Raw genomic sequence first — 15,752 nt, 5'->3', positions numbered from 1 at the left:
GGATATTTATTTGTAGGGTTCTCCTTTAGGGTTTGTGCTCGTCGCGGTCGGCAAGGCGGTTTTCTCCCATCTCCCGTGAATCGGGAGCGAGGATTTCATGGTTTGATCGCAGAGAAGAAAATTCGCACGCTGCCCGCAGATTTAGTGATGCCCTGGACGAAAGCAGACCAGCTCTATCGCTCCGCCATCGCCTGCTTTGGGGGGAAGTCGGGATTCAAGCGAGCAAGGAACCAGACGGTGCTGTATGGCTCCTCCACTCGCGCGTCGACATGGAGGTTTTGCTCCTTCTCCTCGATTTTCCTTCGCCAATTTCACGCCAGCGCCGCGCTAGAGAAGGCGGCGAGGCTTGAGACGGTGTCCAATGCGAGGCGAGCGGCGTTTTTGATACACTCATGGAAGAGCTGGAAGCAACGAAGGCACCTCTTTCTTCTCCACTCGCCGGGAGCCAAGTTTTGCTACTGGAAGCCAGCTCTTTTTGTTGGTTTGGGAAACCACAAAGGTCAGGTACATACATTTCTGGGGTTTGAGCTTGATCTTTCGTGACTCAAAGCTGGATTTTTATGTTTTTTTTTTTTCTTTTGGATCTTCAGATGATTGTCAGGTGGATGGCTTTTACACTCGGGAGTGCTCCTTTTCTCTTCAAAGGAGCGGCAATGGCCGAGGAGGCAAATGGTGGAATGAAGTGGCCTTTTGGAAGCCTGTATGATCATCCTCCACCCACGGGTCTGTCTTTAAGCCACACGGATTTGCAGCTCAAGAAGGCCACCTTCCGGCAAAAGGTACTGCAATTTCATCCCGAGCGGAGGTGTTGGTATTCTTGATCTGATAAGTGATTCGTTTTCATGGCAAAGACAGTTGAAGCAGTGTTGCTCTTCTTCCGCACGCTGTACCTGTTTGCTCTCTTCACTCCAGCGTTAGTGCTATCGATGTTCGCAGCGGACAAGCCTGACTCGAGGTTGCGTGCTGCGTGGTTGTATGTGCTTTTGAGAACTTTAGAGTATGCTGGTACGTCTTTTTGCCTATCTGAGGATTAAGCTTATGTATCGTGCTTTCTTTTAGGCCCTGCTTTCATCAAATGGGGACAATGGGCCGCCACTCGTCCTGATATGTTTCCAGCGGACATATGCCAGCAGCTATCAAAGCTACATTCGCAGGTTTGTGTTTGTTTCATTCCCGCCAACTTTTTTCTCAAGTTAATATCTTTAGGCACCTGCCCATACGTTTTATGAAACACGTAAAATCATTGAGAAGGCGTTCCATTTACCTTTAGATCGTCTGTTTGAGGAGTTCTCTGAGAAACCAATAGCATCTGGAAGCATAGCACAGGTATCGTGCTTTGGTGCTTCCTCGTTAGTGTTATCTTGACTTTTTCTCAGGTGCACAAAGCGGTTTTGAGAACCAAAGGTCAAAAGCCACTTGTAGTTGCCGTTAAGGTACACAATCTATTCTGAAGCTCTCCTCTGACAAGTCCTTTTGAAGGTCCGGCATCCGCGTGTGAGCACGGTTATTCAGCGCGACTTCGTGATAATGAATTGGTTAGCCCGAATGTCGACCAAGTTTTCTTCGTTAGAACACTTGCAGCTAGATAAAACCGTCCAGCAATTCGCGACGTTCATGACAAAACAGGTGAGGCTGTTATTCTCGCATATATAATTACCAGTCTCGTTCATTTCCCAGGTAGATTTGACTCTTGAGGCAGCACATTTGATGAGGTTCATATACAATTTTCGGCAATGGCGAAATGTTTCTTTTCCACGGCCTATTTATCCACTTGTGCATCCCGAAGTTTTAGTTGAGGTAACTTACGATAAACTTAGGTTTCCTATATCGATTTTAAATGGTAATTTTTGCAGACATTTGAGGAAGGCCGGAGCATCCAAGAATTTATCGACGAAGGTCCACGGACGAAACTACATTCTCAGTTGGCCAGGCTTGGGAGTAGTCTACTTTTGAAGATGTTGTTGGTATGGAAACTTTTTAAGCTGATTGCTGCTTATTTCGATCGTGGTATGGCAGTCAGATAATTTCATTCATGGTGATCTCCATCCTGGCAATATGTTCGTAAAGCTGGGTAAAAAGGTTCCTCAATTGATACTATTAGATGTGGGAATGACAGCCGAGCTAAGTCAACGAAACCGGTACATTCTTCTGGAACTGTTTAAGGTATCTATTGCTTCTCTTTCTTTTCCATGGCTTATCTGACAACGTCCCTTGAAAGGCACTCTCCGATAAAGATGGAGCTCGAGTTGCACGCTGCGCACTTGAGTTTTCAGAGGATCAAACGTGTACCAATCCAGAGGTATGCTGTTTTCAGCCGGGAAGACATCACACTGAACCGTTTGGTCACAGGCTTTCATAGGCGATGTCGACAATACCTTCAAGCAGTACTTGTCAGTACGAGGTACTTCGAAGATGGGTGATTACATAGCAGAGCTGTTTGAGCAAGTGAGAAGGTACCGCGTCAACCTCGATGGTGAGGTGTGCACGGTAATGGTGACGGTAGTGATTCTCGAGGTCAGATATGCGCTGTGCCAATTCAGAGTGCCTAAGCTGGTTTGCTTTCCTTTTCAGGGTTGGCAACGTAAGTTGGACATGTCTCTGGACATAATGCGAATGGTCAAGGAGCTCCTTTTCAAAGCTGAATGGACTGCCTCCTTTGAATATGTAATGGGTGCCATCGCTGCTCCATAGCCAAAATTTTGTCCTAAGTAAAAGGTGCCGAGTCCCACACGCCTCGAAAGTCCTTGCGCAGTTGAAATTTTAGCAGGAAACACGTCTCCTCGATGCAGCATTTTTTTTTTTAAAATTAGGAAGGAGTGAATTGCAGGAACTCAAAGATTGCTTCGAATGGCGAAGGTAGTTTGCGTGACTGGAGCTGGTGGTTTCATTGCCTCGTGGATCGTTCGTGATCTCCTGAAGAAAGGCTGTACGGTTCATGGCACTGTCCGTGATCCAGGTTCTTTTTTCTTATCTTTGTTCTATCTTAGTTTGTCAAGTGATGGTGGCTTTCAGATAACGCCAAGTATGGACATCTAAAGCAACTGGATGGAAGCGAGAGACTCAAACTACATAAAGCTGATGTTCTTGACTACGATTCAATCGCTGACGCGATTCGGGGCTGTGAAGTTGTGTTCCACACCGCTTGCCCTGTAACCATATCGCCTGAGAATCCAGATGTAAGTAGTTTGTATGTCCTGTTTCATTTCTTTCCTCTGGTTAAGGCTGACTTCGTTTTTGAGTCCCAGGATGTTTTGCTGCCAGCAATCACCGGCACTCGCAACGTCTTGAAAGCCTGCGCACAGGAGAGGATCAAACGGGTCATCGTCACGTCGTCCATGGCTGCAGTTCTGATCGATCCGAATCGGCCTAGGGAAAGAATTGTCGATGAGAGCTGCTGGTCCGACATTGACGCCTGCAGGAAGCTCAAGGTAAAAGAACTGTATCGATGGTAGACTTTACTCACTGGAACTCTTGTTTCAAGCAATGGTATGTGGTAGCCAAGACGGAGTCTGAGAAGCTAGCGTGGAGTCTCTCCAAGGAGTACGGCCTTGACCTCATCACGATCTGCCCCTCGTACGTGTTTGGCCCGATGCTCCAGCCAACGCTGAATTTCAGCAGTGAGGTCTTGAAGGTTCTCGTGGATGGTTTGTGCCAAGTTTTCACTGCTTGGGAAGCCTGTTAACGTCTCGTTTTGCAGGTAGCCAAAGCAGCTATCCCGATGTGTCCATCCCAGTTGTGGACGTGAGAGACGTCTCAAAAGCTCACATTAAGGCCATGGACAAGGAGGAGGCCTCGGGCCGCTATCTCTGCGTGGAAAGTCTGGTGCCCAACAGGGAAATCATCGAGATTCTCAAGGCCAAGTTCCCTCAGCTTCCATATCCAAAAGAGTAAGCATTTCCTTTCCGGGGTTCCTATTAAAGCTGGAAACGCCAGGTGCGTTGCTGACACGAGCGGTTTGAGTGAATACGGCTTGTATCCCGAGGAAATGGGAAAGAAGAAGATCATGGAGCTGATTACTGAATTCGACATACCACTCGAACGAATGCTGTGTGACACAGTCTCCGATATGCGAGATAAGGGATTGTTGCCTTAGTTTCATCTTCACAAGTCGATACGGTCGTCAGGAACACAGCGTGCTTGACCTGTCGAGGCTGGACGAAATAATGCGAGCTTTCAAACACTACATTAGATTCATATGTATAGTTTTTCCACACTACATTTCTCTTCATTTCTTTGTTTCGACGGTCTCAAGACTGGGAAGAAAGATAAATTGAAAAAATAAAATGACGTGGCGCGCCCTAGCAGTTGCTTTGGCTGCAACCCTAGATGATGGAGTCCGAGCAGGCAGTCGTGGAGAGCATGGGCACCGGGCCTATGGACTCCATGAGCCCAGTTGATATGCTCAAGTAAGTTAAATATCTCTTGCCTTTCATTTGTTTCTCTTGCTGCTGTTACCAGGCTTCTGGAAGACGAGGCCGAGCGGCTGTGTCAAATCGAGCAAAAAATTCTCAACCAGCTACACCACTTACAGGTATGAAGATTCAACTTCCATTCCAATGTGTTCTTCGTGTTCTTTGTTTCTTTCATTCCCCAGGTAGAGGAGAGCATTTACACACAGGCCATGAAGCAACTGGAGACGGCCAACACAACGAGCGAGCAGCCCAAGGAGGCGCTCGACGAGGCGGACGAGGTACCTAGCAGTGAAATCGTTCCTCTTTCCTGATAACTTTGCATTTTCTCCTGTGAATTCCCGACTAGGATGACGATGACGACATGAACTTTGCAGAGGAGCTTGATCGCGAGCTCGCCGAGGCTCTCAAGGCCACACTCCAGGCAGATGACCTCTTGAGAAAGGACGACACTGGCACTGCAGCTCCCGAGGACAAAGCGTCCCAAGACAGCGAGTAGAAGAGAAAGTTTGCGGTCTCCAGTTTTGTACATAAGCAAGGACTTTTGTGTCAATGTTTGAAGTATTTGATGTGAACCAGGTCCCCAACTTCACTGATAACCTGGACAACAACAGCACGTGGTTATAGACTCGGAAGGGATTTTACCACGTACGGACCTCTAGTGCTTGCTCCAAGTCTTCCTTGGTGTGTGACGCCGAAATACATATCCTGGCTCGGGCTAGGAGTAAGGGTGTCGCTGGAAAGGCCACAGTCACAACAGCCACCTATAAAACAGAAAGAAAAATCAGGACTTCCGCTTCAAAGTTGCAAGGACTTACATTTCGCCTGAGGCACTCGCGACTGAAGGCGGGGATCTTTGCTGGATTGTAAAGCATAATCGGCATAACTGGAGAGTCTCTGTCACCCAGGACCTCAAATCCCATCTTCCGTAGCTCCTGACGGAAATAGTTACTGTTTTCTCGTACTTGAGCAAGCTTTCGGGCACCTGAATGAAACATTCCATAAGGTATCTGAGTCTCTGTAAGCAAGCAGACGTACCCCTATCAGTGCCATCTTCACCAATTATGACTTTCATGGCCGATATTACTTGTTGCGCAACGGGAGGTGACATTGCGGTTGCGTACATATGGCCAGGACTAATGCTCTTCAAATATGCGATAAGGTCCTGCAAAGATATTCTCATCCATGAGTCACAATAACCAGGAGAGAGTTGTCTTACTTTAGATCCCGCAATGTATCCCCCGGAAGAACCAAAAGACTTTGTGAACGTACCCATCATCACATCTATATCAGCAGGATCAACGCCCAAGTGCTCGCAGACTCCTCTCCCAGTCTTTCCAATGGCGCCTATACTGTGTGCCTCATCAAGGTACACGTATGCCTGTTCCAACAGTTTTTAGAAGACATTTAGAGAGAAAAATACCTTGTAGGCTTTGCAGACTTGCACTATCTCTTTTAATCTGCAAATCTCCCCCTCCATGCTGTAAATCCCTTCGACGACAACAATTATCTTTTTCCAAGGCCGATGAGTCCGAGGTTGCCCTTCAGCAATGTTCTCCCGTAGCACCTCTTCGAGATGCTGGGGTGCTGAAAATTCGTATCAGCATTCAGTGAGAAACGCAAACGTAAAACAGCTTACAGTTGTGCTGGAAAACTTTCACTTTGGAGCCAGAACTACGCGCTCCAAATATAATAGATGCGTGGTTCAAAGAATCGCTGATGATTAGTCCTCCCTACCACATGCCATAAGCTTGCGACATAAATTCCACAAAGAAAAAGCATACCTTGCCAATAAGGCCTGGTAGTGTGGTTGAGTTGGTCGCGAAACCCATTCCGTAAACCATTGCATCCGGTTTGCCAACGAATCGTGCAACCAACTCCTCTAGCTCTACATGGAGTGATGTAGTTCCTGCAATGCATAAAGTTAGGTACTTTCTAGAAAGGAAAAACACGGAAATTTTACCTCCATCAACACGGCTAGCACAAGTGCTAGCACCATATTTTTCAAGAGACTCGATCACCCGGGGCGTGCAGTACTCGTCAGCGGCAGCAAATCCAAGGTAGTTGTAAGAGCCAAGGTTGAGACATCTCCGTGTCTTGAAGGGCCGACTATCAAAAAAAATAAAATCCAAGGATCAGGGAAGCTCCCGAAAAGAAACTTCCAAAAGCACGAGAATTCTAAGTACCAAACACAAAAAGTTATCACCTACTGTAAAGTCTTGTTATTATCGCTAGACTCCCTTTCAATCACATCGATCCACGACTCTGGAGCGCTCGCAATGGGCCGATTGAAGCAATCCTTTCACAAAAGAGAAAAGAAATCTAAAACCAAGACCAGTCCAGCGAAATATTACCTGGATCCTGTGGTATAAGCGCCTGGCATAGAAATCTTCATAGCTCCGACACAATGGCGCATATCCCTGTAGAGCAAGCGAGAAATCCAGGGATCCGGCTCAAATCGGCCTCAAGAAATGCTTACCGGCGGATTCGCGTCCTTGATCGCGAAGAATGCCCTGTGGATCGAGCGGCACAAATCGCGCAGATGACCTAGCACGAAGAGCAAGCCGTAGCTGATGTAGGTGGAGTAGAGCGTGAGAATGGACGCTGTGCTCATTGGCGAGTCGCGAAGAAAATAAACGAAATGGAGAAACAGAGCACGAGTAGACCTAATCAAAGAACCCTATAAACACCAACGGTCCAGATTTGACGTCGCGATTGAAGAGGTCGAGCTGCCTTTGCGAAGTGTGGAGCGCTGCCACGCTCCTGTAAATCCCTTCCATATTTCCATCCTCTCTCTCTCCATCGCGCCCCCGATATCACTTCTTCCTCCTTCGCTGCTGCTCTGCTTGTGATGAGTCTCTCACTTTAGCCGGATCTATGGAAGCTGGCGAATAGATCACCGTCTCCTCGCAGCCGGGAAGATGGACTGGAGATGGCTCTCGCACTCCCGGACGAACTTGAAGAGGAGCTAGGCCTGTTCCAAATGGAATGGAAGAAAAAAGAAGAAAAGCGATTGCATCATAGAAGAAGCCAAGAGGAAGATTTCAAGCTTGTATACACCATCTCTCTGTGAAATATCACTAAGTCCTTCCAGATATTCCACATCTCCTCGTCAAAATAGGAACCACCTGACAAAGAGCTTAACTCACAAGATGTTTAGACTTTTCTTTTCTGATTGTAAACACAACAGAGGTATTGATCTTGCTGGAGTAAGAGCACCTTGGATGAGATTGGTGCCTACCTCAATAACTCGAGGAGCTTTAGTAAGGTTAAGAGTTGTGAGAGGGAGGCCGGGGTTTGCTCCTCTTCTGTTCATCTAAACATTTTTTTGAGCTAGCTTGAATCAAAAAGACAAATACTGGGAGCAGCTACCAATCTCTCTCCCTTCAAAGCTCCAGTGCTACAAAAGGAGGGGAGATGGCCTAAAGGCACTGCATCATTTGATGCATCCGCATCTGCACCAGCTCAACCATTCCAATCAAGTGGAGCTCCTGGACCTGATGCTCTGGTGCCATGGCTCATCTACTTATAAATTTAAGTGACAGTGCCTATCCTTTCTAGGCTATTGAATAAGGTATTGAAGCAGTGTTTCTCGGATGAGTTTACCCTTGGACTCATTGTGGTGATCATAGTGATGATCATCAGGATGAAGTTCTTCCATCTAGTCTTCCATGACATCTCCTCTGTCAATGAGATAATTATGAAGTAGGTAGCAAGCGTAAACAATATTAAGGACAACATCTGGTTGCATTCAGATTTTCGACATAAGAATCTGGAAATTTCCTGTAAAAAACTTCATTTTAGAAGATGAAGAGAATTGAAAACAATGCAAACCTCTTAGTAAACCAAATGCACAATCCACCATTTATCACTTCAAAAATTTATTTTTGTAGAGCTTCTTCAGCATACTAAATTTACTTTTCTTCTGAACAGTGTTATGATTGTAATATTGCATTTTATCTCTCATGAGATATATGAAAGAGAAATATTATCAAAAATTTAAATTTAAAATTATGGTTTATGAAAGTGGAATTCATGAGATTTTGTTCCACTTAAAATTCAAAATTGAAAAAATTCAATTTAGAATTGCATGATGAAAAATTATTTATCAAATTAATTGAGGTTAGAGACCCCTAGAGCTAGATTCACCACACATTTACGACCCTAACCACAACTGAAACAAGGAGATAAACTGAATCACTAAATTGGCCAACTAAGCACCTGGGCTTGAGCACTTGCTTCCATTAGAGCATCCTGATCTATACATAAGCTGAGCAAATCAGTTAATTAGGATGAAAAGAGAGGAGAGATGAAAAAAAAGCCACTACTAAGCGTTTTATGAGCTCCATAACATTAGACTAGCAGGATTAGTGCTCCATGAGCTTGGATCGTTGCCTATAATCTAAACAAACCAATTAGTCTCACAAGCACAAAAAAAAAGAAGAAGAAGAAGAAGATGAAAAAAAAACTCATCTAATCAGTGCTCCATAAGCTGTATTCAATCTAGACAATACTTGTTATATTTTCCCATTATATTGAGCTTTCATAAATACTAAAAGGCGATTAGTTTTGTAATTGGTTGGCTTCCACGTTGGTTGTGGTTGTTTTCTTGCCCAGGCAAAAAAATATTGGTAAACAAACAATGCCTTACCAAGGAAAAATTCCTTGGAGAATTGCTTTGCATAGATGCTGTCATGTATGTAGTGGATTGACAGCTTGTATCCTTCGAAAATGTTAACCATCAACGAGTAATAGTTAACCATCCAGGCTCCCACTCTCCCAAGAAGAGCTCCAGAGCGAGAGCAAAATCCCAGTTTTCAGCATAGCCGAGGAGAAGGGCTGTCCAAGAGAGAACGTTGTGGTAAGGCATGGTGTTGAAATCCAGCCAAGAATCATCCATAACACTTCCACACTTTACGTAGACGTCCATCAGCGTGTTTGCTAAGAAGGTGTCAGTGTCAAACTTGAACCCTAAACCCTAAACCCTAAACCCTAAACCAGGCTTCTAGTATGGTGTTTTCAAGACTTTGCAGCTTGACTAGCTTCCCAACGATCTTTTTATTTCGAGGCCGGCACATGTGGCGAGAGCAGCAAGAAAACTGGGCGTATCAGCATTGCATCCTAAGAGATTCAAGCTGGTTTCTTCCTAGCCTTTCTCGGTGTAGCCAAGGATGAGCGAGTGCACAACATCTCCCCAAGGAGCACCGTCAAAAACTTCTTCCATGCTCCCACACTTGGTGTAAACGTCTACCAGGCGGCTGGCCACGAACAAGTCCGAGTGCTCTACGCTTGCGAATGGATCACTCTTGCTTTCTCCAAAGAAGCGACCTTCACGAGCTTTCTCGGGCTTGTTCTCTCACGGCGACACTCGTCAAAGGCAACTGGAAGTTTCTCGTCTGGTTTGCCAAAGCTAGCTCTCCTGTCCACTATCGGTATAGCCGAACATCATAGAAGTCCAAGAGGGCACGGCATCCCATCAAAGGACCTGCTCCGTGTAGGCGGTATGGGCTGTCGATGACCATGCTTCCCAAACTGTTCCTCACCCGGACGCAGTCGAATGAAAGACTCGCAGCTCGAGCATGGACGTCCCTGCCTCTTTCCAGAGCTCCCATCTCCGGCTAGAATTGTCTCCTGGCTGCCAAGCTGCCGCAAGTGTTTAACGCAATCACGAAATTCACAGCGTCGGCTTCCAGCTTCCATCTGAGCAAGCAAATCCAAGGCCATCTCCATCTGCTTGTTCTCAACATATCTGGTCGTGAGCAACGTCCAGGAGACCTTGTCCCGGTGTTTGACCCCTCCAAAACCCTCGCGATCCCACACTCGATATACATGCTAGCCACGAAACCATCAGTGTCAAACCCACACTTGGAAGCTTTCGCGTGAAGAGCCATACCTTTGTGGAGCGAGCTCGTGCTGGGCCTCCTCCTTTGCAGCGATGCTGGAGCAAGCCTTGAGCGCGGCGATGAAAGTTTGAGCATTGGGCTGCCAGCCGTCAGCCTGCATTTGAGCTCCAGGACCATGTCGCCATGGCCACCGTCCGTGCAACGTCGATGCCGCGCTGGGGCATCTTGTCGAAGACGGTGCGAGGGCACCACACTTGGAGTAGCGTGTTGGCCACGAATGGATTGGAGTCATCCCCGGCGAGGGCAGCATCGGAGCTGCGGGCAGCTTGATCAACCCTAATCCGAGCGCACGAGAATTCTTTGCGGCCATCCAGCGTTGATGGCGCTGTGGCCCAGCCTTGATTAGCGTGATCCGAGGAGAATTTTCTCAACCTCTGTCCAACTCATGGTAAAAAAAATCTCGGGATCGGGCTATCGTGTAATCCTGGAACTGCCAGCAGGAATGCTAGATGACATCGCAGGTTGGAACAGCTGCAAGAGAGGTATCCTGTTTGGAGTTAAAGCATTTCGTTTCCACAAATACAGATTGAGGACAGGAATTCATGTCAAAAGCTCCAATTTGATCAATCTAACTGCACTCCTTGGCAAGGATGGTTGAAGAAGGCAAACTCATCAAGGTTCATGTGGCACGATATTGAAAGGTATGGAGGTACACTGCCTGGATGACAACTAAGAAACACCCAAATCATTAGAAGTGAAACACTAAGTCTCACTCCCTCCAGAACATTATATGCTCTTTATTCCTATTGTTAATCCATCTTATAGTCTCTCAGGGTTTGCAAATTACTCTTGACTTTGACCATCCACCACGTGGCAGCTGTGAAGAATATTCTAGGGGATTTACATAATTGTCCACACTCGGGGAACTGGTGGCGACTTGTTTAGCTAATTATCAATAATTTACTTTTGGAAATTTCAAAGCTAAAACAAAGTGTTGAAAGCTGGAGATGCAAGAATGCTTGGCCTTTGCATTGGTTGGCTCTCACAAAGAAACTCTTGCTCTTGAGAAGCAAATTTTTTAAAGTTCAAAAGAGGAGCATATTTGATTGCATCAGCTTGTTGAGCTGGATGATAGGCCATGAGAGAAGATGAAAATTACTTTCTTAGTGTCTCTTCAAGAGACCTATCCTGTTTTACTTTCCCATGGTTGGCAGAAAGCAACTTTATTTTAAAGTGTTGAAGAGCATTTTCAATTAAGGCTTTCTTCACTACTTCTAAATCCCAGTTATCACCCTCTCGTGCAATTGGATTAAGCATGCTGGAAAATGGCTTGCTGTCCAAAGCTGCATTGTGGAAGGGTAAAGGCAAGTCATCCTGCTCTGAAGAAGCTAGAGGAGTACTTACAGCAGGAAGTGATAACAAGGACAATGCCTCAAGTCCCAAGGAAAGGTGGCTCCTGCCACTTTAGGGCTCACAGAAGTGGCCACCAATGTGGATGGCAAAGCAGGAGGAACTTAGTGCTAGAGAATGTGTAGGGAGGAATGGAGAGAAATGCAAGTGGCCAAAATGGCTTGAGTGCTTACTGCTGATGCAGGGATTGCCTCAAAACAGGGCAGTGGCGTTGAGGGTGGGCATCGTGATGGCATGTGTTTCAAACTGCATCTAGCTGTTTTAGGGTAAGTGCTTGGAACCTGGAATTCCTGGTCATGGGTGGGCTGTGGTGTTGGAGCTGGATGCCGTGTTTGGCATATAAGTGCCATAGAGAAGAATTGGGCACTGTTGCTCAGCTGCATGGGCCATGGCCAGGGCAGGAATTGCCATAGCAGAGCTGGACAACTAGTGTTTGTGTGTCAATCATTGGACTATTTCTTGGAGCAAGGGAATGCCATGGAGGATCACTTTGGCTGCCTGGATCGCAATGAAGATCGTGAGGGTAGTTGTCTTGGGTATGGAGGCCTTACATGTTACAGATGCTGCAGATGGGCTGGTACTTGACTGGTGCTTGTGCATTCGGACACTCAAGAGCAATGAGGCCAGGCTGTTGGCAACGAAAGCAGATGATTGGACATTTGCATAAATGGGTACTAGATCTGGCGAATAACCTTGTAGAACCAGGGGTGGTGATGGATCTTGAAGGAGTTGGGGCTAGACATGGTAGCTGGGACCAGTAGGCATGCAAGAAGCTGGCTGAGATGAGGTACCAGGTTTATATATGCAGTGCTCTGATATGTGATTGTTTTGTCTGCAGTGCTGGCACTTAACTTGAGCTGGTGCAGGACTTGGGCATTCGCTGGGATAATGTCCATATCCCTTACAACAAGTTCACCAGATGTTCTCACGGTCAGTAATAGGTTGAGGTAATGTCTGGACTCCTCAAATCTAGTTAAGTTAAAGTTTGGACATTTTCTTAGCAAGTATTTCCAAGTCATCACATACTTTGGAGATTTCTTGCAACTATGGTAGAGTTGAAGAGGAAGTCACCATGGTAAGAAGTACATGCTGCTGTAATTGATGGTTCTAGGATTAATAAATGAAGGATATAGCTGGTACCTGGAATTGTTGATTACAACTACCTCCAGTAGCATGTACTTCCTGCCGTAGTGACTTCCTCTTCAACTCTGCCACAATTGCAAAATATCTCTAAAGTATGTGATGACTTGGAAACACTTGCCAAGAAAATGTCCAAAGTTTAGTTTAACTAGATTCGATGAGTCGAAACACCACCTCAGCATGCTACTGACCGTGGTGTACTCATTGCAAGGGATATGGACATTATCCCAGCAAATGCCCAAGTAAGCTCATTAGATCAGTGAGTAAAGGATATGCTTGTGACATTGCTAATGTTTGTAGGGATGGAAAGATTGGTGGGATCACTAGAGGACTGCCAAGCACTAAACGAATGGAGTAGAAAGGCTGCTGGAAGCAAGCCATGCTCAGGCCAGCTTGCTCCCAACTGGAAGCTGTGGAAATAGCCTTAGTGAGTGTTGTGGGAGTCTAGCTCTTCTTTAAGAAAGCCAATTCAGGAGGCAGGCCATTTGTGAAGAAGCGAACCTGATCCTCTTCACTGGGAGGAGGGTGCTTTTTAGTGACTAGTCACTAAAACCAGATGATGAAACTTTGTAAGCTTTCATTTGGTAGCAATCGAATGTAGTTAAGTTCCCCACTAACTTGCTGTGTGAATCCCACAAGTTGGAAAGCAGCAAGAAAAGCTGAGTGAAGCAGATCCTAAGTCATGATACTGGTGGGGGCAGAATGTTGTGCTTGGAGAAGAGCAGCATCTTGGAGTGTAGCAGGGAATGAAGACAATTGGTTTCATCAGCTTCTTGGTTGGCAATGCCAACAGTCTCAAAGGAATTGAGATGTGCATCCACATCATGGCCCATGATGGGTGAAAAAGAAGGATACCTCATGCATGTAAAATGCCTTCCTGACAGAGGAGGAATCGGCAGTGGTGGTGGGGTGGTGGTGGTCCACCTCCTGATCTGCCAGGAGTAGAAACTGAGATGGGTGGAGGAGGGGCTGGTCGTGGAGATGATTGGTACTCACCCTAAGCTTCCTCATCAAGGTCTGGTGGGGAAGAAAGCTCCCTGCAACGACACTACTTGGTTTGGCTCTCCTTGCTCAAACTCTACAGGCTTGGGCAAGTGATGAGAAATAGCAATTGGGAAACACCCAAGTCTTTAGAAGCAAGACACCACCTCCAGAACATCATGTAGTTAAGGAGCTCTTTATTCTTGTTGCTACTTTATCTTGGCAGCTAATCTCTTGGTAGCCCTTTAAGGGTATTTCCCTTTTTGATATTTAGGGTTCTTGGTTTGTGGTGATTTGTGGCGATAGCGATGGTCGGAGTTTACCAGAGCACATATCATGCGGTGGAGCAACACTCCCTTGAGGAGATGCTACAGAGCGAGCAAGACATCAAGCTAGTTGGAGGGACGGTGTTTAATGTTTATTCTGGGGAGGAGTCTCTTCACATCCTCCCTGAGGATAAAGAAAACAAGTAAGGATTCTTTATTGTTTCAGAAATTTTTCTCAGAAATCTTTGTTATGCTCAGGGAAATTTTCTTAAGGAAGGATTGCTTCCATGACGCAACAACTCAGCATGCTACAGCAATAGAGTATATTGCAGTGGAATTAGCAGACCAAAAAGAAAACTTGGAAAGGTATTTCTTCTCTTTTGTGTTTTTTCTAAACAGTTTTTCTCATGGATTTTATTTTATAAAGTAATTGCAACTCAACAAAGCACATAGGTGAGACTGAGTTGTCAGATTGACAAGGGGAGAAAGAAATGGCAGGGACAAGTGCTTGAAAATATCCGGCTGAAAGCCAACAATAAGAGGCTACAGGAGCAAGTCAATATCCTTCAAGCAAAAATTGACCTCTTTGAAGTAAAAAATATGGATTTGCAGGCAAAAAATATGAATCTTCATAAACGAGTGGTTAAGCTGAAGAAGGACCTCTCCTGCATAAAAGCTGTGCAAAGAGAGATTCTAACAAGTCTCCAAAAGTTACTGGCTAATGGCTAAACCACCATTTTCTATCATGACCTCCTTGCACAGAAAAAGCAGGGTAAGCATTCTAATCTGCTTTTCTTTGTTTGCTATTTTTCATTTTATTTTTTTTTGTGCAGGTGGCACTTTTTTTGTAAACTTTGCTATCAACTCTTGTTTTAGTAAAGCCATGATTTGAGATCTCTTTTGTTTTTTGAGTCATTGAGCTTGTCAGAAAATCACTGCAAGCTTGTATTGTAGCGAGATTTCTGACTAGGGTTTGTCTCTCTTGCGTTTTGCTGATGCCATGTCCAGGCTCTAGTGCTCGGGTTTTCGTCAGTGACATTCCCGTTTCCAAGCTTTGGCTGAATACCAGAGGTCCGAGAGACGTGGAGTCTGCTGTCCAAGAAACGATGCGGGTCCAGCCACTGACGAAAGCTGAAGACCGCAAAAACATATCATTCCAAGGGATCTATAATGGCAAATGAAGAAAGTAATTTTTCTGTCATCTCTAAACTCCATGTTGTTCTCTCCAAAAGCAAGCCTCATCAGAACAAGAATGTTTCAGAGTGAGATTTATTCCTGTCTTTGTTATAGTCATTTTTTTTCCCTTTAAGATCATTGGATCTTACCCAAATTTTACTTTGATTATTTTTGCAAATAGACAAATCAGCAATAGTGGTTTTGGTCCCCCCCCCCCTGTTTTTTTTTCCTACTATTACTGATACACTATGGTTTTATCAGAGTTGCTGAAGGGTGTGGAAGGAGTGTACCAACAAATATTCATTTTCTACCATCTACCACCAACCCATAAATACTGCTGAGTACTTATCTCCCTTCTTCTTGTGACCTTCTTCTATTTAAAATCTAGTTTTGCACTTAACATATGACGATTTTAACTCAATTTAAAATTTTATTGCTATTTTGTTCATATTTGTTTTGCAAGAACTACATCCACTCCATGTAGAGCTGAAGGCCTCGATTCATTGGCAAATCAGATGCAATGGTTT

General features: G+C 45.3%; 4 protein-coding genes across 5 annotated transcripts; 3 read left to right on the top strand and 1 right to left on the bottom strand.

Moving 5' to 3' along the window:
- Positions 1–29: 29 nt before the first annotated feature.
- Positions 30–2,726, top strand: LOC9653228 (ABC1 family protein YPL109C, mitochondrial). The gene is made up of 13 exons (XM_002978166.2): positions 30–504; positions 591–779; positions 852–1,005; positions 1,060–1,154; positions 1,207–1,326; positions 1,377–1,433; positions 1,480–1,626; positions 1,678–1,797; positions 1,854–1,964; positions 2,017–2,163; positions 2,219–2,299; positions 2,350–2,514; positions 2,572–2,726. Exons 1-13 carry the CDS (start codon positions 148–150, stop codon positions 2,689–2,691), a joined length of 1,863 nt encoding a protein of 620 aa, XP_002978212.2. The 5' UTR covers positions 30–147; the 3' UTR covers positions 2,692–2,726.
- A 46-nt stretch (positions 2,727–2,772) lies between these two features.
- LOC9658146 (cinnamoyl-CoA reductase 1) lies at positions 2,773–4,287 on the top strand. Its single transcript, XM_002978165.2, has 6 exons — positions 2,773–2,956; positions 3,013–3,176; positions 3,246–3,428; positions 3,482–3,644; positions 3,698–3,887; positions 3,934–4,287. The coding sequence occupies exons 1-6, from the start codon at positions 2,848–2,850 to the stop codon at positions 4,091–4,093; spliced, it is 969 nt and encodes a 322-aa protein (XP_002978211.2). The 5' UTR covers positions 2,773–2,847; the 3' UTR covers positions 4,094–4,287.
- An 11-nt stretch (positions 4,288–4,298) lies between these two features.
- Positions 4,299–5,008, top strand: LOC112349158. The gene is made up of 4 exons (XM_024683000.1): positions 4,299–4,406; positions 4,459–4,531; positions 4,595–4,690; positions 4,759–5,008. The coding sequence occupies exons 1-4, from the start codon at positions 4,327–4,329 to the stop codon at positions 4,906–4,908; spliced, it is 399 nt and encodes a 132-aa protein (XP_024538768.1). The 5' UTR covers positions 4,299–4,326; the 3' UTR covers positions 4,909–5,008.
- LOC9653227 (long chain base biosynthesis protein 2d) lies at positions 4,535–7,074 on the bottom strand. Of its 2 annotated transcripts, XM_002977986.2 has the most exons (12): positions 6,889–7,074; positions 6,764–6,829; positions 6,620–6,708; positions 6,373–6,518; positions 6,194–6,318; positions 6,049–6,142; positions 5,833–5,996; positions 5,629–5,790; positions 5,448–5,574; positions 5,228–5,394; positions 5,066–5,173; positions 4,535–5,009 (listed from the first exon to the last, which is right to left on the bottom strand). In XM_002977986.2, exons 1-12 carry the CDS (start codon positions 7,021–7,023, stop codon positions 4,959–4,961), a joined length of 1,434 nt encoding a protein of 477 aa, XP_002978032.1. In that variant the 5' UTR covers positions 7,024–7,074; the 3' UTR covers positions 4,535–4,958. The 2 variants fall into 2 exon arrangements, with proteins under 2 accessions (XP_002978032.1, XP_024538764.1); XM_024682996.1 differs by lacking the exons at positions 6,764–6,829; positions 6,889–7,074 and having other exon boundaries at positions 6,616–6,630.
- Between the last annotated feature and the right edge of the window lie 8,678 nt (positions 7,075–15,752).

This window comes from Selaginella moellendorffii, unplaced genomic scaffold (assembly GCF_000143415.4).
Source record: "Selaginella moellendorffii unplaced genomic scaffold, v1.0 SELMOscaffold_36, whole genome shotgun sequence".
NCBI classification, from domain to species: Eukaryota; Viridiplantae; Streptophyta; class Lycopodiopsida; order Selaginellales; family Selaginellaceae; genus Selaginella; species Selaginella moellendorffii.
Note: the sequence above shows the minus strand (reverse complement) of the source record. Positions and strands in the feature narration are given on the sequence as shown.